At 42.6% G+C, this 20,181-nt stretch overlaps 2 protein-coding genes across 2 annotated transcripts in view; one reads left to right on the top strand and one right to left on the bottom strand.

Annotated features, from left to right (window-relative positions):
• LOC136620111 (uncharacterized) overlaps positions 1-20,181 on the bottom strand; it is a 534,467-nt gene that overhangs the window by 379,054 nt on the left and 135,232 nt on the right.
• LOC136619660 (zinc finger protein 208-like) overlaps positions 1-20,181 on the top strand; it is a 127,782-nt gene that overhangs the window by 10,412 nt on the left and 97,189 nt on the right. The window contains exons 2-8 of the mRNA XM_066594425.1: positions 7,009-7,151; positions 7,261-7,428; positions 7,510-7,633; positions 7,745-7,842; positions 8,945-9,002; positions 14,669-14,811; positions 14,923-15,090. Coding sequence (XP_066450522.1) covers positions 7,044-7,151; positions 7,261-7,428; positions 7,510-7,633; positions 7,745-7,842; positions 8,945-9,002; positions 14,669-14,811; positions 14,923-15,090 — 867 coding nt within the window. The 5' untranslated portion in view covers positions 7,009-7,043. The remainder of the gene's footprint in view (positions 1-7,008; positions 7,152-7,260; positions 7,429-7,509; positions 7,634-7,744; positions 7,843-8,944; positions 9,003-14,668; positions 14,812-14,922; positions 15,091-20,181) is intronic.

Raw genomic sequence — 20,181 nt, 5'->3', positions numbered from 1 at the left:
AGTATATACACCTATAGGGGAGGTAGATTCTCCTCAGTATATACACCTAGAGGGGAGGTAGATTCTCCACAGTATATACACCTAGAGGGGAGGTACATTCTCCTCAGTATATACACCTAGAGGGGAGGTTGATTCTCCTCAGTATATACACATAGAGGGGAGGTTGATTCTCCTCAGTATATACACATAGAGGGGAGGTTGATTCTCCTCAGTATATACACATAGAGGTGAGGTTGATTCTCCTCAGTATATACACATAAAGGAGAGGTAGATTCTCCTCAGTATGTACACCTAGAGGGGAGGTAGATTCTCCTCAGTATATACATACATAGAGATGAGATAGATGCTCCTCAGTATATACACCTAGAGGGGAGGTAGATTCTCCTCAGTAGATACACCTAGAGGTCAGGTAGATTCTCCTCAGTATATACACATAGAGGTGAGGTAGATTCTCCTCAGTATATACATACATAGAGGTGAGGTAGATTCTCCTCAGTATATACACATAGAGGTGAGGTAGATTCTCCTCAGTATATACACATAGAGATTAGGTAGATTCTCCTCAGTATATACACATAGAGGTGAGGTAGATTCTCCTCAGTATATACACATAGAGGTGAGGTAGATTCTCCTCAGTATATACACATAGAAATGAGGTAGATTCTCCTCAGTATATACACATGAAGATAAGGTAGATTCTTTTCAGTATATATACATAGAGATGAGGTAGATTCTCCTCAGTATATACACGTAGAGATGAGATAGATGCTCCTCAGTATATACACATAAAGGTGAGGTAGATTCTCCTCAGTATATACACATAGAAATGAGGTACATTCTCCTCAGTATATACACATAGAGGTGAGGTAGATTCTCCTCAGTATATACACATAGAGGTGAGGTAGATTCTCCTCAGTATATACTCATAGAGGTGAGGTAGATTCTCCTCAGTATATACAGATAGAGGAGAGAGAGATTCTCCTCAGTATAAACACATAGAGGTCAGTTAGATTCTCCTCAGTATATACACATTGAGATGAGGTAGATTCTCCTCAGTATATACACATTGAGATGAGGTAGATTCTCCTCAGTATATACACCTAGAGGGGAGGTAGATTCTCCTCAGTATATACACCTAGAGGGGAGGTAGATTCTCCTCAGTATATACACCTAGAGGGGAGGTAGATTCTCCTCAGTATATACACCTAGAGGGGAGGTAGATTCTCCTCAGTATATACACCTAGAGGGGAGGTAGATTCTCCTCAGTATATACACCTAGAGGGGAGGTAGATTCTCCTCAGTATATACACCTAGAGGGGAGGTAGATTCTCCTCAGTATATACACCTAGAGGGGAGGTAGATTCTCCTCAGTATATACACCTAGAGGGGAGGTAGATTCTCCTCAGTTTATACACCTAGAGGGGAGGTAGATTCTCCTCAGTATATACACCTAGAGGGGAGGTAGATTCTCCTCAGTATATACACCTAGAGGGGAGGTAGATACTCCTCAGTATATACACCTAGAGGGGAGGTAGATTCTCCTCAGTATATACACCTAGAGGGGAGGTAGATTCTCTTCAGTATATACACCTAGAGGGGAGGTAGATTCTCCTCAGTATATACACCTGGAGGGGAGGTAGATTCTCCTCAGTATATACTCCTGGAGGGGAGGTAGATTCTCCTCAGTATATACACCTAGAGGGGAGGTAGATTCTCCTCAGTATATACACCTAGAGGGGAGGTAGATTCTCCTCAGTATATACACCTAGAGGGGAGGTACATTCTCCTCAGTATATACACCTAGAGGGGAGGTACATTCTCCTCAGTATATACACCTAGAGGGGAGGTACATTCTCCTCAGTATATACACCTAGAGGGGAGGTAGATTCTCCTCAGTATATACACCTAGAGGGGAGGTACATTCTCCTCAGTATATACACCTAGAGGGGAGGTTGATTCTACTCAGTATATACACATAGAGGGGAGGTTGATTCTCCTCAGTATATACACATAGAGGGGAGGTTGATTCTCCTCAGTATATACACATAGAGGGGAGGTTGATTCTCCTCAGTATATACACATAGAGGGGAGGTTGATTCTCCTCAGTATATACACATAGAGGTGAGGTTGATTCTCCTCAGTATATACACATAAAGGAGAGGTAGATTCTCCTCAGTATGTACACCTAGAGGGGAGGTAGATTCTCCTCAGTATATACACCTAGAGAGGAGGTAGATTCGCCTCCTTATATACTGTATTTTTCAGGCTTAGAATTAAATAATCAAGTTGTGACCCCTTTACTTTTTCTATTTAAGACCTAAAGAATGGTCGTGCCGAATTACATGTTTGTACGACTGTGAAGTTAGAGAATTAGATTAGTTGCATAACACAAGGGTGCACTTACCTTTGCAATTAGAATTGAATAATCAAGTTGCAACCCCTTTACGTTTCCTATTTAGGGCTTTATTTAGGACTTAAGCAATAGTTGTGCCAAATGTCAAGTTTGTACGACACTGGGAAGTTAAAGAATTAGTGGTGAGTCAATCACTGAGTGAGTGAGTCAGTCAATGAGGGCTTTCGCCTTTACATAGATAGATACACCCATCCTTACATACTAGAGGGTTATATAAGGCAGGTTTCCTGCGATTTACTACTTTTAAAATGCGAGTGGTGTTTTTTTTTTTTTTTTTTTCTGCATTCACTTTCTAGTTCAGTAGATATAAGTGTGCCAGGATTATCTTGGTTAGTTATTTCATTCTGTCTGAACTTCCTGTCCTGTTTTTCTCAGATAATCATATGATCTCAATTCTGGCCAGCTCAGATTTACTTTGGGGTTATGTGTTCACTCTCCAGTTAAATTCTTAAATTGTGTGATGCTATTACATAAATCCAAGGCAGAAGCTGCCTACAGGGGAACGCAGATACTCCTGTTACAGTTAGGGCGATATTGCGTTACTCGTTAATCCGCCCATCAGTAACGCAGTGCACGCTTTCCATAGACTTAACTATGGAAAGTGCAGCCACCTTTCCACGAGTGGAGAATCATAGCGATCTCTGCTCGGGGACTCAAATCGTGGCATGCTGCGATTTTCCGCGATTCTCTATTTGTTAGATAGGCTCACCGCAGAGAGCTGTCAGTTCTCTACCCTGCAGAATATCGCTCGCCTGTGGACAGGGAGCCTTACTGATGATGATCACACATCTCCTGGCACACAGTTACAACAGAGGAGATCACAGCTCATCCTCCTGACTGTATACGTATGGCCAATAGCTTATTTAGGTGAATATAGAAGGTAATGATGATTAAACTGTCCCCCAACAGGTAAAAATGGTATAACAAAGGAGAAAAGCCGCCTTCTTAAAATCACTTCTGTTAGTACAAAAAATCCATAAAATTATAAATATTGGATGCCGTGTAATACCATGTCAACGCACAGGCATGTTTTGAAAGACCCTGCTTTCTTGATCACAGCTAGCAGACTGACATGGTACTTTCCCTTAAATACAATTATGGACCAATCACACATTTAAATCATATATGCATATTTCCACAAACTTGATTGCAACACCCAGAACCAAAATGGGAGAGGAAAAAAAAATAATATTTTTTTCTGTTTTCTTTTTCTCTTCCTCTTCCTTCTCCTTCCATTCTCTTTTATAAACATACAGCAAATCTTTGAAATTTAAGCCCACTGGTAAGCGAGTTCCCAACTTCAATATCCAAAATGCCTCTCTACTGAGGACAAATTTTCTCCATTCCCCCTTCTTAAAGATTTTTTTGCAGCTTCAATACCGCAGAATTTAAATGACCCGAATGAGTCCGCATGAAGTTCCCAAAAATGTCTTGCAACTCCAGAAGCATTTTTGTTCTTTTTCTCTGTCATTAATATATGTGCTTTTCGTACTGTTGCATCTTGTCTCCAACGGAAGTAGGGGTGGAGACATACTGATGTAGAGTATCCTGGTTGTTGACGCCCCCAAACTCCTGATTGGCTGACTGGCGGCTTAGGGTTAGCCTTAGCCTGACAGGAGATCAGGGGAAAAAATGAGTTTAGCCGTCCATTGAGGGTTAGGGTTAGGCTTAGGTCTATGAGTTGTGCTCTCCCAGGAGGGTTTGGGTTAGGTGTACGTGTAGGGGTAAATGAGTACATGTTGGCCAACTGTTGGTGAAGGCACGGCAGGGGGCCAGCGCTGTTCTAGTAGCCACTCACACCATTGGACGGGAGATGACATCCCCGCTAAGCTTAAACTTTAGCGGTATTTGCTTTTATAATATTTGTTTTAGAATTTTGTTCTTTTATAGGGTGGGTTGAAGAAAAAAACAATTGCTTCACAGTTTGTAAATTCCTAATATAAACTGTTGAAAACACCAGTCCAATCTCCGCCTTGGTTTAGACCGCCTGCAGACGGCCGGGTCGGATCCAGCAGTGAGAATTCTCGCCGCGGGACGCGACCCGAGCACCTGCAGAGAGCAGCCCGTACTCACCCGCGCCCCGCAGCTCCGGATCTTTCATGTGCCGGCTGCTGGGCAGCCGGTGCATGCGCAGACCGTGGCCAGCGGCGGGTGAGTGACGTTTCTGTAATTCAGAAATAGGGCATGCCGCGGTTTGTTTGCCGTGCGAGATTTTGTGCAGCCAAACCGCGGCCGTCTGCATAGGATTGCGTTTCTTACCGCAATCCTATGCAAGCTTCCAGTGGCAGAAATCCCGCGGCCTTAGACTACTTTATTCTCCAATAAGACATTTCTATCCATGTTATGGTAAATGAAGATGGCTGTGTCGCATCTCGCAGCGGGATGCGACCCATGCCCCGGCATTGACCTCCGCAGCTCACCTCCTCCGGCGTCTTCTCTGCTCTGCTATGTTTCGGCTGCTGCCCAGCCGCACGTGCGCAGGGCAGAGCCAGCGACAGCCATAACATTTCTATGCAAGCCTCTGTGAGGCTCACACAGAAATAGGACATGCCGCAATTTAAATACCGCGTTGGTTTTCATGCTGTCAAATCGCGACTGTCTGCATAGGATTGCATTATCTAACGCAATCCTATGGTAGCGTGCATGGGCGGAAATTCTGCAGGAAATTTTAGCCGCGAAATTTCCACCCGTCTACATTTACCCTTGTTAACCCTTTTTGTAGCTCTATTTAACATCCAATCTGTGTATCCCTGATCTTTTAGTCGTTTGCATATATCAGCTTCAGCAACCATATAATCTTTTTCTTAACCCTTTGCAATCCAATTTTGGATTCAGAGTTTCCTAGAGGGGCTCTCTCTTTCTGCCATTATACAATGGCGCCACCTGCTGGCTATAGCCAGTACTGCGGTATGTAACAAGCTGGAGAGGCGCCGACAACAGAGCAGCCAGTAATCTACAGTAAGAATACCCTGCCGGACGCCTTCTGACATCGGAGCTGTACAGCCTTCAATCAGAATGTCTTCAGACGTCACAGTGGATTGGAAAGGGTTAAGGGAACATGTACACTTGGCTCTGATTAATTCTAATACGGGTATCGCTTTAACGGCTTGAGATGTGTGACAACGTTTGGCTTGTAGAATAGTATTACCTGCTTTATATTTCCTAAAAAAAGGAAGTTTCCAATTAAAAGTATTTTTAGTTACATAGAGGGTGAGATCAAGAAAGCATTCAGTAGCATCATTTGACTGGCTGGTGAACCTCACGTTATATTGATTGGTAAATGTTACCTAATAACCAGGCGAAGATAACGTGTTATGTGTTTTATAAATGGTATAGCCTCAGTTATTGCTGTGCTGATACATTATGGGATAAATGTGAAACTGAAAGTAAATAAATCTCAGCCTCATGATGGTGTCTGATAAGCATCAGACAGGGGGCTGGCCTGCAGGGAAGTGGCTGTAATACATAGAGGAGACCTCTAGAGTGTGATAGGCAATCAGGTGAGGGGGGTAGGCATGGAATAATGCGTTCTCGCGAGAGTGGCTCTTTAAATTATTTATTTGACTAAGCATTTGTATTGGTCTGAGGAAGGAGTCAGTTTGACTCGGAAACACATTGCTAATAAAGCTCATCTGTCTATTAAGTGTGTAGTCTATGGTGCTGCTGAGAAGGAAAAGGACAAAACATTTCTTCTATTAGCTGGTCATCACTACTATTCTGTACTATTCTGAGCTAGTATCTGAATGTACAGCTATTAGGCCTCATGTCCGCAGTGGATTTTAACTCTTCTCCTGCCCGCGGATCCGCATCCCATAGGGATGCATTCACCACCCGCGGGGTAGATAAATACCCGCGGAAGATCAATAAAAGTGATTTTTAAAAAAATGGAGCATGAAAAAATCTGGACCATGCTCCATTTTCGTGCGGGTCTCCCGGGGGAAGGCTACCGCAGGCTTCTATTGAAGCCTATGGAAGCCGTCCGGATCCGCGGGAGACAAAATTCAGAATTTACTCACCCGCTCCGGTTCTTCCCTTTACCGCGGCTCCATCTTCTCTCCGTCGCGGCCGGATCTTTTTTCTTCGGGACGGCGCATGCGCGGGGCACGTCACCGACGTGCCCTGCGCATCCGCCGGGCCGAAGAAAGAAGATCCGGCCGCGACGCAGAGAACATGACGCCACGGCGAAGGGAAGATCCGGAGCGGGCGAGAGGTACGTTTATTCTGTTTAGCGCTCATGTCCGCGGGGCAGGAGGGACCCGCTACGGATTCTCCATGGAGAATCCGGAGCGGGCCTGATTTTCCCCGTGGACATGAGGCCTTAGGGATGTGTGGGGTACAGTGGGAAGGAGGGGGCAGATTCTGAGAGAGAATGTAATAAGGGATAAATGGCTATAACTCAGGACTGCCATGGTGAGCCACAAAGGAAGATACCACAAAGCAGACGTAGCTCTTCAGCCAATGGTTGTGGACCACTGCTTATATAAAGAAGACCAATAATATGTATACTAGATTGCTGATCGTAATACATCGCCTTCAATATATGCTGTCATTAATTTAGACTCGCTATTAATGAGATGCTTCATGTGTTTCCTCAGGTTCCTTAGGTACAGGACTCTCACAGATAAAGACGATGGTCCTTTCCATCAATGACCCACCAATGATGGAGAAGGACAGAGACCATATGGCTGCCCAGATATTAGACCTCACCCTGGAGATCATCTACTGGATAACTGGGGAGGTGAGAGCTTCACATGAGGTCACTCTTATCTCTAGTAATAAACGGGAATGACGGGATAGGTGAAGGATTCTTAGCCTCCATGTAGTGATCAGTGTCTCACCATCCACAGGATTACACAGTAGTGAAGAAGTCATCTGGTGAGTGTGTGACCCCCTGTGTGTTAGTAGGACGGAGATGGACCCAGAGCCCCATCACTGAGCCTTCATCTTATTCACTGATACATGAGCAGAAGATCCTAGAACTTACCCACAGGATCACTGAGCTGCTGACCGGGGAGGTGAGCGCTGCTGGGAATGGGGGGACATTATATACCACCAAGGGAGGAGTCTGGAGGATGACGGTACATTGTGTGTGTCAGGTTCCTATAAGGTGTCAGGACGTCACTGTCTATTTCTCCATGGAGGAGTGGGAGTATTTAGAAGGACACAAGGATCTGTACAAGGACGTCATGATGGAGGATCAGCAGCCCCTCACATCACCGGGTAAGAGGAGACCTTCCTTTATTGTAGAGGACAGTTTTGAGGGTCGACTAGTCTCGCCATCATCTGATCATCAGATATATAATGTATTCAGTCTCTGGTTATTTCCTATAGATGGATCCAGTCAGAGAAATCCCCCAGAGAGATGTCCCAGTCCTCTATATTCCCAGGATTGTACAGGGGAAAAGCAGAAGGTCCCACTGGATCACCAGGTAGATGAAGCTGCGATTTTGACAAGTCCTCTATAGACTGATTTCCACTAATCTTCTCCGGCAGCAGTGTAGTCTACTGTGTGCTCTCTCTCATCTGGGTATTGTTGGCTGCGGTCGAAGTGGATAGAAGTTGTTTCTGATTTCATAAACGTAACCAGCATATACACTGTAGGGTTTATAAACTTCCACCTGTTTGGAGATTCAGTGTGGATAAATGTAAAGTTCTGCAGCATAGATGTAAATCATAGACTAAATGATAGCAAAATGCCAGTCAGCTAATATTGTCATATATTGAAGAATCATTGGCTCACTGGTATGTACCTGATGGTTAGACCTTTAAAGAGGCAGTCCTTTTTTTTCTATTTTTTTCTTATTTTTAATTCTTTGTTAATTCCATCACCATAGCTCTCTGATTGTATTATGGTGGAATGAGATATATTTTTCAAAGGTACTAATTAAAATACCATATACTGTACTGAAAAAACGTATAAAAAGTTCTAAGTACACACGTCACCACTACAGTTGATGTAAACGGAGATGGGTGGGTGAGGATAGCCACAGCAGTAGGAGATGAAAGTGGACAGTATTAACCATTTTACGGCAGGGCAGGTCAGGTGCCTTAGTTTGGCAATATACCAGTGTACTGGCGCACGCTGTTCTCCAGCAGTCAAAGTTAACTCTCTTCAGGGACTTTAGGTTCTTTTAATGCAACAAGGACTGAGCTTATTAAAGTTTAAAGCTTTAATACAAAAAGTTGCAGTGCTTATAAAATGTTACAAAGAGGTAACATAAAGACATACAATACAAGGCAAAAGCAGTTACAACAATAAAAGGGAATAAGAGAACTAGACCTTCACTGGTTAGATTGGTTGATTGTAGGCACAAGGACATGCTGGCTATGTCTTGTCTTTGGTAGTTTGTAGAATCGGACAAGGTCTCTTGGCTTGGACCACACTTTTGACATTTTCCAGTCACTCCCCCATAACTTCTGCCCATGTGATTCTGGGGTTGCGTACTCTCTTTAGGGCAGATTGGTTCATGTATTCTAAGAGGATCTTCACCTGGATATAAGATAAACTAGCAATCTTTTTTCTTCTTGCAGAAACATTCTGATGAAACTACAGGTGGATTGGATAAACCCACATCAGTGCCAGCGAACAGTAAGAGCCTTCCATAAATCTTGTTTGACTGAAAATGTCCGTATTAATGGGATAACTGATAGGAACCATCAAATAGCCTTCCTCCTGATCATTACTAGCACTATTAGCAGGTGCGCTGTGTAGGGAGGAAGCTCTCTGCAATGGTAATTGTATTTACTTTTTTTATTTATTCACTATACAGTTATTCTCTCAGGGGTGGTTTATGAGGTACAGGAGCAGGAGAGGAGGCATGGGGGAGAACAAAACAGTACAAAAATTACATATGGTATTTAATTATTAGGAAACAACAAGGGGGATGATAAGGAGATACAGGGTCAAAAGATATATACAATAGGCAAAGTGGAAGGTGGGAGGAGCCACAGAGAGAGGCAGGGGGCATGTTGTCGGAATTGGGGTTTGGAAGATAGAGCAGAAGATTTGGTATGCCTCCATTAAGAGGTGCATTTTTAAGGCGCATCTGAAGTTCCATGTGTCAAAGACTGTCCAAATGTTTTGCGGTAGTGCATTCCAAAGGACAGGTGCTGTTCTAGAGAGGTCCTGGAGGCGAGTATGTGAGGATCGAATTAGAGGGGCGTTTTATTTCAATGTGTTGGCTGATCGGAGTGTGCAGGCTGGGTGGTGTACAGACACAAGGGAGAGGTTAAGTTTGGGGAAAAGGGAGGACATAGTATTAGAGACAGCGGACAGACAGTCGGTGATATTTAGGAGGAATGGTTTAGAGATGTCACAGATAGAAGTGTGTAATTGGGTGTCATCAGCGTAGAGATGGTATTGGAGGCCGAATTTACGGATGTTTTGTCTGATTTGAGGCTGTGTAGATAGAGAAGAGGAGGAACCTTCTTGGTAAGCATTGGACAGTGAGCTGGCCTGCAGGGAAGTGGCTGCAATACACAGAGGAGACCTCCAAAGTGTGATAGGCAACCGGGTGGGGGATAGGCATGGAAAAATGTGTTTTTGCGGGAGTGGCTCTTCAAATTGTTTATTTGATTACGTTTTTGGATGGTCTGAGGAAGGACTCATTTTGACTTGGAAACTCATTGCTAATAAAGCTCATCTGTCAATTAAGTGTGGAGTCTATGGTGCTGCTGTGAAGGAAAAGGACCAAATGTGGTGCACACCAGGAATGTCAGATGTTTGTGGTAATGATGGTGGTGGCGATTCCGCTGCTCTCCTCACAAACAGTGGCAGCCAACACAATAAAAACGATAAAGCCTTAGTATAGCGTGTAAAGGCCTTGGCTACCCACTAATCGGGTAGGGTATGGTGGTAAAATATTGTTCGTGCGACAGCCTGTAGTCAGGCCGAAATCTGATAAAGGCAAAAATATATAAAAAGTAAAATAAAATGAGGGGTGTAGTCCCTGCCCCTGGAGAGTGGTGTAGTATGCAGTGCAGATGTTAAGTGGTGAGAAGGGAACTCCAGGAGTCAGTTGTAATGGAAAAACAAGATAACAATTTATTTTCTTGAGAGCGGTCTTCAATAAATAGCATTCATTTCATACACCAGATGCACCAAGCAGTAGACAATGTAAAGGAATTATGTTTGTGGAAAGACCTCTTATGTATTCAAAGAGATGTTCTTTCTTCAGAGGAGAGGAACCGCAATGGGGGCCAAATGTGCCCCTTCATATGCAAATTTGCTTATTAGTGCTTTCAAGTCTGAGATACAAGATTCCCATCTAGTATTTTATCTCAGATTTATTGATGATATTTTCATGATCTGGGATGGAAGTGAAAATGATCTTGCCTCTTTTACCGAAAAGGGGACTCGAATTTACAGGAACTCCAGTAAAGACAGAAACATTATCTTTTTAGATTTGAAAATATTTATCAAAAATGATTCAGTTCTGATAAGAACCTTTTTCAAGAAAGTAGATTCAAACAGTTATTTGAATTTTGAAAGCAGCCATGCGAAAGAATGCAAGATCAACATTTCATATGGACAATTCAATAGGATATGTAGAAACTGCACCAATGTTGAAGAATACAAAGAACAGTCAAAAATCCTGATTGGACCTTTTGGGGAGAATGGGGTATCCTAAAACCCTGATCAAATGTGCCTACAACAAGGATCTGATACAGCCTAGAAAAATTTGCCCAAAAGAAACTAAAGATAGAGGCCTTTTCAATTCCAGAAATCTTTTTACAACCCAATATAGCTCCCAGCAAGGATCCGTGAAAATTTTTTAAAATAAACATTGGAATATCCTTAAAGGGGACCCCTTTCTAGCAGGGGGGATTGCAAATAAACCAAAAATTGTATTCTATAAAGGCCGTAACCTCAAAAATATACTGGCCCCATGATTCGTTGGCACCACTCACTCCCCTTTCAGGGACCCCCTAGGGGGTTTAAAAGTGTGGAACTAAAAAATGTAAATGTTTTAACAATATTCAATATGGTAAAAAAAAGAAATTGATCTTGGGAAAGGAAAGACATTTCCAATCAAACAGTTTTTAAATTGCAGCTCATCCTATTTAATTGAATGCCCATGGGGGTTGAAATATATGGCTTTAAGCGATTTTTGAGCGCTAATCGTTGTGTCTAAATGGGCCTTAAGTCAGAGTCTGCAAGTGAGTGAACCCCACAGATAAGTCTGTCTGTGTGTGGAGAATAGAGGAAGCTGAACGCTTCCCTTCTCCTACCCAAGATATGCCTGTGCTACCACTGAGCACTGAGTGACAGAGAAAGAAGAACTGCTGCTTTAGAGAGAAAGTCACCAGAGGCATGAGTGTTGACCGGTAAAATGTTGGAGGGAGAAAGAGACTTTCCAGGAGCAGGATCACACAGATAACTGGGACTGTGGATTGTCCGGATTACCCCAAGAAGTCCTTTCAGTCACTCCACCTTCTGGAAGTGTAATTTATGCCAAACTACTGTTATACATTGGAACTTTGCTGAAGTTACAGTAAACGGACATTACCGACCGTTCCCGGTTTGTCCAGAATGTTTCCCTGTGTGTGGACAAAGTTATTTACTTCACTGAGATTCACCGCAGAGGATAAAATGGTGGAGTCACGGGTGACAAGAAGATTGCAGGTAACTCCCAGTTACATTTTTCCTGTGATCTCCCTCAGCAGTAACTTGGATGGGTCCCAAGCTACCCCCAGGGGAGGAGATGGTAGCACCATCGTGACAAAGCCCTTATCTACCCCGCCATCTCCTCGTCTGTGGGCCCGCTTCTCTGACACTGCAGGGCAGAGTTATGGCGTCATGAACAGGATGATTCCTTGCGCCTTCATTAAAAAGATTGAGAAGAAGTGACCCCAACATTTTCCAGAAACAGAAGTCTATCTCCGTGCCTGAGTTCATATGGACTGTTCAGTTGTGTCCGGTTCCAGCCCCCTGAAGAAGTTACAGGATCAAGGCTGAGTCACCTGCAAGAAATGCAGAGAAAAGAAGACTTCAGACTTCATTGCTATGTGTCCAGGATGTGTTATTCCCTGAAGAAAAATCATGTGGTGTTGCGAGACAAGGTAGAACTGCCTAATTTACAATCTGCTACAGAAGAGGCTGAAGCCAAGATGGAGCAACAGTGGCAAGCTGAGGACCGCCCAGAGGAAGAGTCTCCAATGCTGGTGAGTGAGCTTCTGGACTTGTCCCAACAGACTGCAGACAGCATATTTTCCTCCACCACTCTTCACTGCATCCCTGAGGGTTATCTTCCACCCCAGCCCAGGTCCTATTGGGGTGATGAGCCAGAGCTGCAGGAGCTAATGGCAACCATTTTGCCAGCATCACCACAGCAGAGGAGAGAGTCAGGGATCCGCAGGACTGTTATGATACTGCTGCGGAGAATGTTCACCCTCCTTCTACTGCTCTTCCAGCGGAGAAAAGGCCTCAGAGGTAACAGCAGTATTGAGTTCCTGGAGGCTTCGTGGAGTTGCGGTACCCTCCGTGGATTCTTATGCACCGTGATAACCAGGAGATGAGAGTGGCACTACCATCATCACTGCCCCCGTTCATCCGGGAATACAGGGATTCAAATTTTGAGTTCTGTTTTGTGTACTATCACCAGAGAGGACCCCCATCAGGACTATGACAGCCACTCTGTGGTATTCCAGTGCCACCTGTTTGTTTGGAACCGACTCCTAACCTGCAGGACTTGCCACAAGCCCGGCGGCAGTCAGAGAGTCCGTCCTTGTGCTCGTCCCTTGGAATTAGGTCATGGAGCAGCAGTGCTATGCCAACCGGAGACGGAGGAACCCACCAGGCCACCCATTGTGAAAACGGTGACATGGTGCTGAGAGACTCCAATTGTTTTGGACTCTTTTTCAGCAACTTTATTTTTTGTCCCTGTTAAGCTCCAAAAAGGACTTTAAGTTATTTATATTCCATAGTGCATAGTTTAATTGCAAAATGTTTCCAGAATGTTTCATGCAACTTTTAAAAATGTTTAAAGATGATGTGCATGAGGGTGTATGGAAAGTAAAAGTTTTCCTTGCATTTAACTGACTGCTTGTGTTTGAATGAGATGTGTGTATGAGACCGGAGGTCTAGATGCTACACCCTACTAATCTACTGAAGTACATCAGTGTCTGTCTGCTGTCCTAGCTGTCTCAGTGGACACAGCATCATTAGCATCTTTTTCTCTAGTCAGCTCGGTTGGGGGTATTGACTTTAAGCTATTGCCCTTCAAGAGATTCAGGGGAAGTGATGGTCATTCCACTTACCTCTTGTTTTTCTAATTTTACCAGTCACCCTTTTCTATTCTTTTGTTCAGCTACAGTGTTTTACTTCTTTAGTCTTTGGGGTGAAGAATTATGTATGCGCCCCATAGCAATCCTAGTGTATCCTGGATTCCATCCAGCCTAGTAGTAATTTTCCACTTGTGTACATGCTGTCATGCATTACTGCTTTACAGAGAAAGTGACGTCTTAGGTAGTCTGAGTACACCGGGATGGGTAAGCTCCGAGTAGTAACCAAACAGGTAGTTCATGTTTACAGGTTTTGCCTTGCACCCTCCATGACTGTGTAGATTGTTCTCAAGCTGTTAATGAGTAGAACACTGAGAAAACTCAATTCTGTTTTAAGAGGTGCCGGGGTCGGGTTATTCTAAGTTGGGGGAACTGTAGTGGCCCAGACTTAGTGGGGCCCCTCCATAATTTTATATGCCTGTCTTGGGACAAATTGAATTGAATCTGCTCTTGGGGATTTTACTGCTGAACTATGTTTCAATGTGTTTGCTGGTGTTTACATTAGCATCCAGGACAATAATTTCCAATAGACATCACTGTTCTCCATAACCACTCCCCTACCCATCAGTTTAATTGGTTCTCATATTCTTCAATATAAGGTTATTGTTTATATTTCTTCTGTACTTTAACACTAGGGCATATTGGACCAGTGAGTCCATATTACCATGTTATTGATGATTTGTACTACAGCATATGATTGTTATGTATGTTTCATTAATCACTTATTTCCTCTTAATAAAAAGAGATTGTTCAAAAAAAGATTGTGAGGGAGAATGTAAAAAGGGGTAAATGGTCATAATTCAGGACTGCCATGGTGAGCTACACAGCAAGTTACCTTAAGACACTGCTTCTATTGAAAGAAGACCTGTATTATGTATACTAGTTTTTTGATCATAATAAGTCACCTTCATTGTATGTTGTTATTAATAATTTAGAATCCCTATTAGTGAGATGCTTCATCTGTTCCCTCAGGTTCTGTAGGCTCTGGACTCTCACAGATAAAGACAATGGTCCTTTTCATCAGTGACCCACCAAGAATGGACAAGGACCAAGACCACATGGCTGCCCGGATATTAGACCTCACCTTGGAGATCATCTACTCGATAATTGTGGAGGTAAGAGCTTCACATGATGTCACTCTTATCTCTAGTAATTAACAGGGGAATGTTGGGAAAGGTGAAGAATTCTTAGCCTCCATGTAGTGATCAGTGTCTCACCATCCACAGGATTACACACTAGTGAAGAAGTGGTCTGGTGAGTGTGTGACCCCCTGTGTGTCAGGAGGACAGAGCCAGACCCAGAGCCCCATCACCGAGCCTTCACCTAATTCACTGATACATGAGCAGAAGATCCTAGAACTTACGCACAGGATCACTGAGCTGCTGACTGGAGAGGTGAGCGTTGCTGGGAATGGGCGACATTATATAATAACGCCAAGGGAGGAGTCTGGAGGATGACTGTATATTGTGTGTGTCAGGTTCCTGTAAGGAGCAAGGACATCACTGTCTATTTCTCCATGGAGGAGTGGGACTATTTAGAAGGACACAAGGATCTGTACAAGAATGTCATGATGAAGGATCAGCAGTCTCTCACATCACCGGGTAAGAGGCGACCTTCATTTACTGTAGAGTACAGTTTTGATGGTCGGCTAGTCTCGCCATCATGTGATCATCAAATATATAATGTATTCAGTTTCTGGTTATTTCCAATAGATGTATCCAGCCAGAGAAATCCCCCAAAGAGATTTACCAGTCCTCTATATTCCCAGGATTGTCCAGAGGAAGAGGAACATGTCCCACCGGATCATCAGGTAGATGAAGCTGAGATTTCTGTAAACCCTCTACAGACTGATGTAATTAAGCTATCTCCTAATCTTCTCCAGCAGCAGTTTAGTATACTGTGTGCTCTCTGTCATCTGAGTATTGTTGTTTGTGATCGAAGTGTCTAGAAGTGGTTTCTGATTTCATAAAAGTAACCAGCATACACACTGCAGGGTTCATAAACATCCACCTGTTTGGAGATTCAGTGAGGATAAATGTAAAGTTCTGCAGTGTAGATTTATCATAAACTAAATGACAGCACAATGCCAGTCAGCTACCTCTAAGTCAGAATATTGTCACTTATTGAACAGTCATTGGCTCACTAGTTAGGTACCTGATCTTAACGTCCTAATGAAGTAGACTCTTCAGAGGACCTCATCTTATGTGCCACCTTTTTATGGCGAAGCTTCAGAACAAAATTGCAGGGCTGTGGAATCTTGATATCCAGGCTAATGTTAATAGCTTTGGCCTTTGAAGACCAATAAATTTGAACTCCAGTGGTTCAAGGATGCAGACCTTTTTTTTTTTTTTACCACACTTTCAAAAAAATTTCGCCATCAATGTTCCTATGTGATTGTTTTTTGTAGGACGATATTTCTTTTTCAGGCTTGCTATTTAATGTATTAAATACTGCACTGAAACTTTTTTAAAAATTTCAAGTTGAGTGAAATGGAAAACAAATGCAATTCCACCATCTTTGGGGGGGATCTTATCTCTACAGCGTACACATTGCAGCTAAAATTTCATGATAACTTTATTCTAAATTTATTTTTTTGCTCATTTTTTATCTCTTTTCTTTTTTTTTTTTCTTCTTTTTAGTCTTAGACTAGAACTTGCAATCATTTTATTGCTGATTGCATTATGTAATACCATAATATTACATTATAAAGCAATCTGACAAGCAGTCTATAACGGACACATAACGGAACTAAAACACGCCCATGTGAAATGTATAATATATGTTTCGAAATTACATAAGAAAATGTTAAGGTTACCAGTTTTCTACATTTATATGGTTCTGTGAGACCTTTTTGGTATTGTTTAATTTATAATATTCGCAAAACTTTAATAAAAACTGATTAAACGTGAAATATGCCCATGTGAAGAAGCCCTTACTGTTGAGCCATTAAGTGAGTGAGTGAGTGAATCAGTGAGGGCTTTTGCATTAACATACTGAGATTCTCCTTAGTATGTACAAATAAGGGCTTTTTCACATGAACGTGTTTTAGTCCCATAATCACGGCCACATAACAGGCTGAAACGAAATTGTTGATTTCAATGGATTTTTTGTTTTCAGCTATAGTGTCACCAGTTAATAGTACACGTGAGAAAACATAGGATTTGCCATATATTTCTCGCATATAGTATTAAATACATGCAGCTAAAGATAGAACTCTAACCCTATGGTGCGAAGTATGAATAGCCTGATAAAACAAAAAAAAACCAAACCATGGTTCATGCTCTACAACGCTCCATAGCAGTGAGCGTAGTTGCACATATGCCTTTGTGTTTTTGCCCTATAGGTTAGGTAGATTCTCCTCAGTATATACATATAGAGATGAGGTAGATTCTCCTCAGTATATACACTTGGAAGTGAGGTAGATTCTCCTGAGTATATACACGTAGAGGCGAGGTAGATTCTCCTCAGTATATACACGTAGAGGTGAGGTAGATTCTCCTCAGTATATACACATAGAGGTGAGGTAGATTCTCCTCAGTATATACACATAGAGGTGAGGTAAATTCTCTTCAGTATATACACATAGAGAGGTGAGGTAGATTCTCCTCAGTATATACACCTAGAGGTGAGGTAGATTCTCCTCAGTATATACACCTAGAGGTGAGGTAGATTCTCCTCAGTATATACACCTAGAGGTGAGGTAGATTCTCCTCAGTATATACACCTAGAGGTGAGGTAGATTCTCCTCAGTATATACACCTAGAGGTGAGGTAGATTCTCCTCAGTATATACACCTAGAGGTGAGGTGGATTCTCCTCAGTATATACACCTAGAGGTGAGGTAGATTCTCCTCAGTATATACACATAGAGGTGAGGTAAATTCTCTTCAGTATATACACATAGAGAGGTGAGGTAGATTCTCCTCAGTATATACACCTAGAGGTGAGGTGGATTCTCCTCAGTATATACACCTAGAGGTGAGGTAGATTCTCCTCAGTATATACACCTAGAGGTGAGGTAGATTCTCCTCAGTATATACACCTAGAGGTGAGGTAGATTCTCCTCAGTATATACACATAGAGGTGAGGTAAATTCTCTTCAGTATATACACATAGAGAGGTGAGGTAGATTCTCCTCAGTATATACACCTAGGGGTGAGGTGGATTCTCCTCAGTATATACACCTAGAGGTGAGGTAGATTCTCCTCAGTATATACACCTAGAGGTGAGGTAGATTCTCCTCAGTATATACACCTAGAGGTGAGGTAGATTCTCCTCAGTATATACACCTAGAGGTGAGGTAGATTCTCCTCAGTATATACACCTAGAGGTGAGGTGGATTCTCCTCAGTATATACACCTAGAGGTGAGGTGGATTCTCCTCAGTATATACACCTAGAGGTGAGGTAGATTCTCCTCAGTATATACACCTAGAGGTGAGGTAGATTCTCCTCAGTATATACACCTAGAGGTGAGGTAGATTCTCCTCAGTATATACACCTAGAGGTGAGGTAGATTCTCCTCAGTATATACACCTAGAGGTGAGGTAGATTCTCCTCAGTATATACACCTAGAGGTGAGGTAGATTCTCCTCAGTATATACACCTAGAGGTGAGGTAGATTCTCCTCAGTATATACACCTAGAGGTGAGGTAGATTCTCCTCAGTATATACACCTAGAGGTGAGGTAGATTCTCCTCAGTATATACACCTAGAGGTGAGGTAGATTCTCCTCAGTATATACACCTAGAGGTGAGGTAGATTCTCCTCAGTATATACACCTAGAGGTGAGGTAGATTCTCCTCAGTATATACACCTAGAGGTGAGGTAGATTCTCCTCAGTATATACACCTAGAGGTGAGGTAGATTCTCCTCAGTATATACACCTAGAGGTGAGGTAGATTCTCCTCCGTATATACACCTAGAGGTGAGGTAGATTCTCCTCAGTATATACACCTAGAGATGAGGTAGATTCTCCTCAGTATATACACCTAGAGATGAGGTAGATTCTCCTCAGTATATACACCTAGAGATGAGGTAGATTCTCCTCAGTATATACACCTAGAGATGAGGTAGATTCTCCTCAGTATATACACCTAGAGGTGAGGTAGATTCTCCTCAGTATATACACCTAGAGGTGAGGTAGATTCTCCTCAGTATATACACCTAGAGGTGAGGTAGATTCTCCTCAGTATATACACCTAGAGGTGAGGTAGATTCTCCTCAGTATATACACCTAGAGGTGAGGTAGATTCTCCTCAGTATATACACCTAGAGGTGAGGTAGATTCTCCTCAGTATATACACCTAGAGGTGAGGTAGATTCTCCTCAGTATATGCACCTAGAGGTGAGGTAGATTCTCCTCAGCATATACACATAGAGGTGAAGTAGATTAACAAGTTGCGAGCCCTTTACTTTCTGTACTTACATACTGAATTTCCAATATTCGTGTTTCGATCGCGAGTTATCGTCGTGGGACAGTGAATTTCTCAAAAAGGCCAGCTTAGTATGCCTTCACTACCTGAAGGCAGTGTGTGTGTGCCAAAAATCTTTTCCCTCGGGTTTATGGTTTTTGAGAAAACAGCTATCTCACGTATTGTGTTTTTTGCAGATTTTCACACTTAGAATTGAATTATCAGGCTTCGATCCCTTTTACTTTTTCTATTTAGGACCAAAAAAATGATCATGCCAAATTTCTGTTACCCTGTCTATATATTTCTTGCACACATTTTTACTCCCGTGCAAGTATGGTGCAGAGCAGCCGCTGCCTCCATATCGGCAGGATGTGGGAGTGGTTGTTATCAGTAACTTGCACCTGTACTCCTCCTATAGCAGTTTGTCTGTCCTCATACTGAGGGGTATGGTGCATTTTTTGCTACCCCTATGTTACACAATAGTAAGTATGTGGCCATTTCTTGTGTTTTTTGCTTGCCTATGTCCCGTTTTGTATTCAAATTTCAACTTTGTACGACACCGGGAAGTTAGAGAATTAGTGGCGAGTCAATTGTTGAGGGCTTTTGCTTTTATGCGTTTGTGTATATATGCGTGTGTGTATATATATATATATATATATATATATATATATATTATATACTAGCTAATATACCTGGCTTTGACCGAGTTAATTTGGTACAGCTGTTTACCTGTTGTTCGCACTTCAGAGGAACCAAGCAATAAAATACACACAGAGGAGCGTTAGATTCTCCTCAGACTGCATGTACCGGTGTTCCTCTGCAGAATGTGCCACCCCTCCCACTGACCCCACTTTTTACCCTTAAAGGTAATGCCCCTTCTTAGCTTTAAAGGCATGCTCTATCTCTGCAGTCCCACAGTATGTACACAGAGGTCAGTGTTATTCTCCTCAGTATATATACAGAGGTGAGGTAGATTCTCCTCAGTATACAAATCATTTCCTTAGGCTTTATAGTTTCTGAGAAAAGAACTATCTCATGTATTGCCGATTTTCAGTTTTTCATGCTTGGAATTGA

The sequence above is a fragment of the Eleutherodactylus coqui genome, chromosome 3, assembly GCF_035609145.1.
Source record: "Eleutherodactylus coqui strain aEleCoq1 chromosome 3, aEleCoq1.hap1, whole genome shotgun sequence".
Classification (NCBI taxonomy): domain Eukaryota; kingdom Metazoa; phylum Chordata; class Amphibia; order Anura; family Eleutherodactylidae; genus Eleutherodactylus; species Eleutherodactylus coqui.
This window is presented reverse-complemented; position numbering and strand designations above follow the sequence as displayed.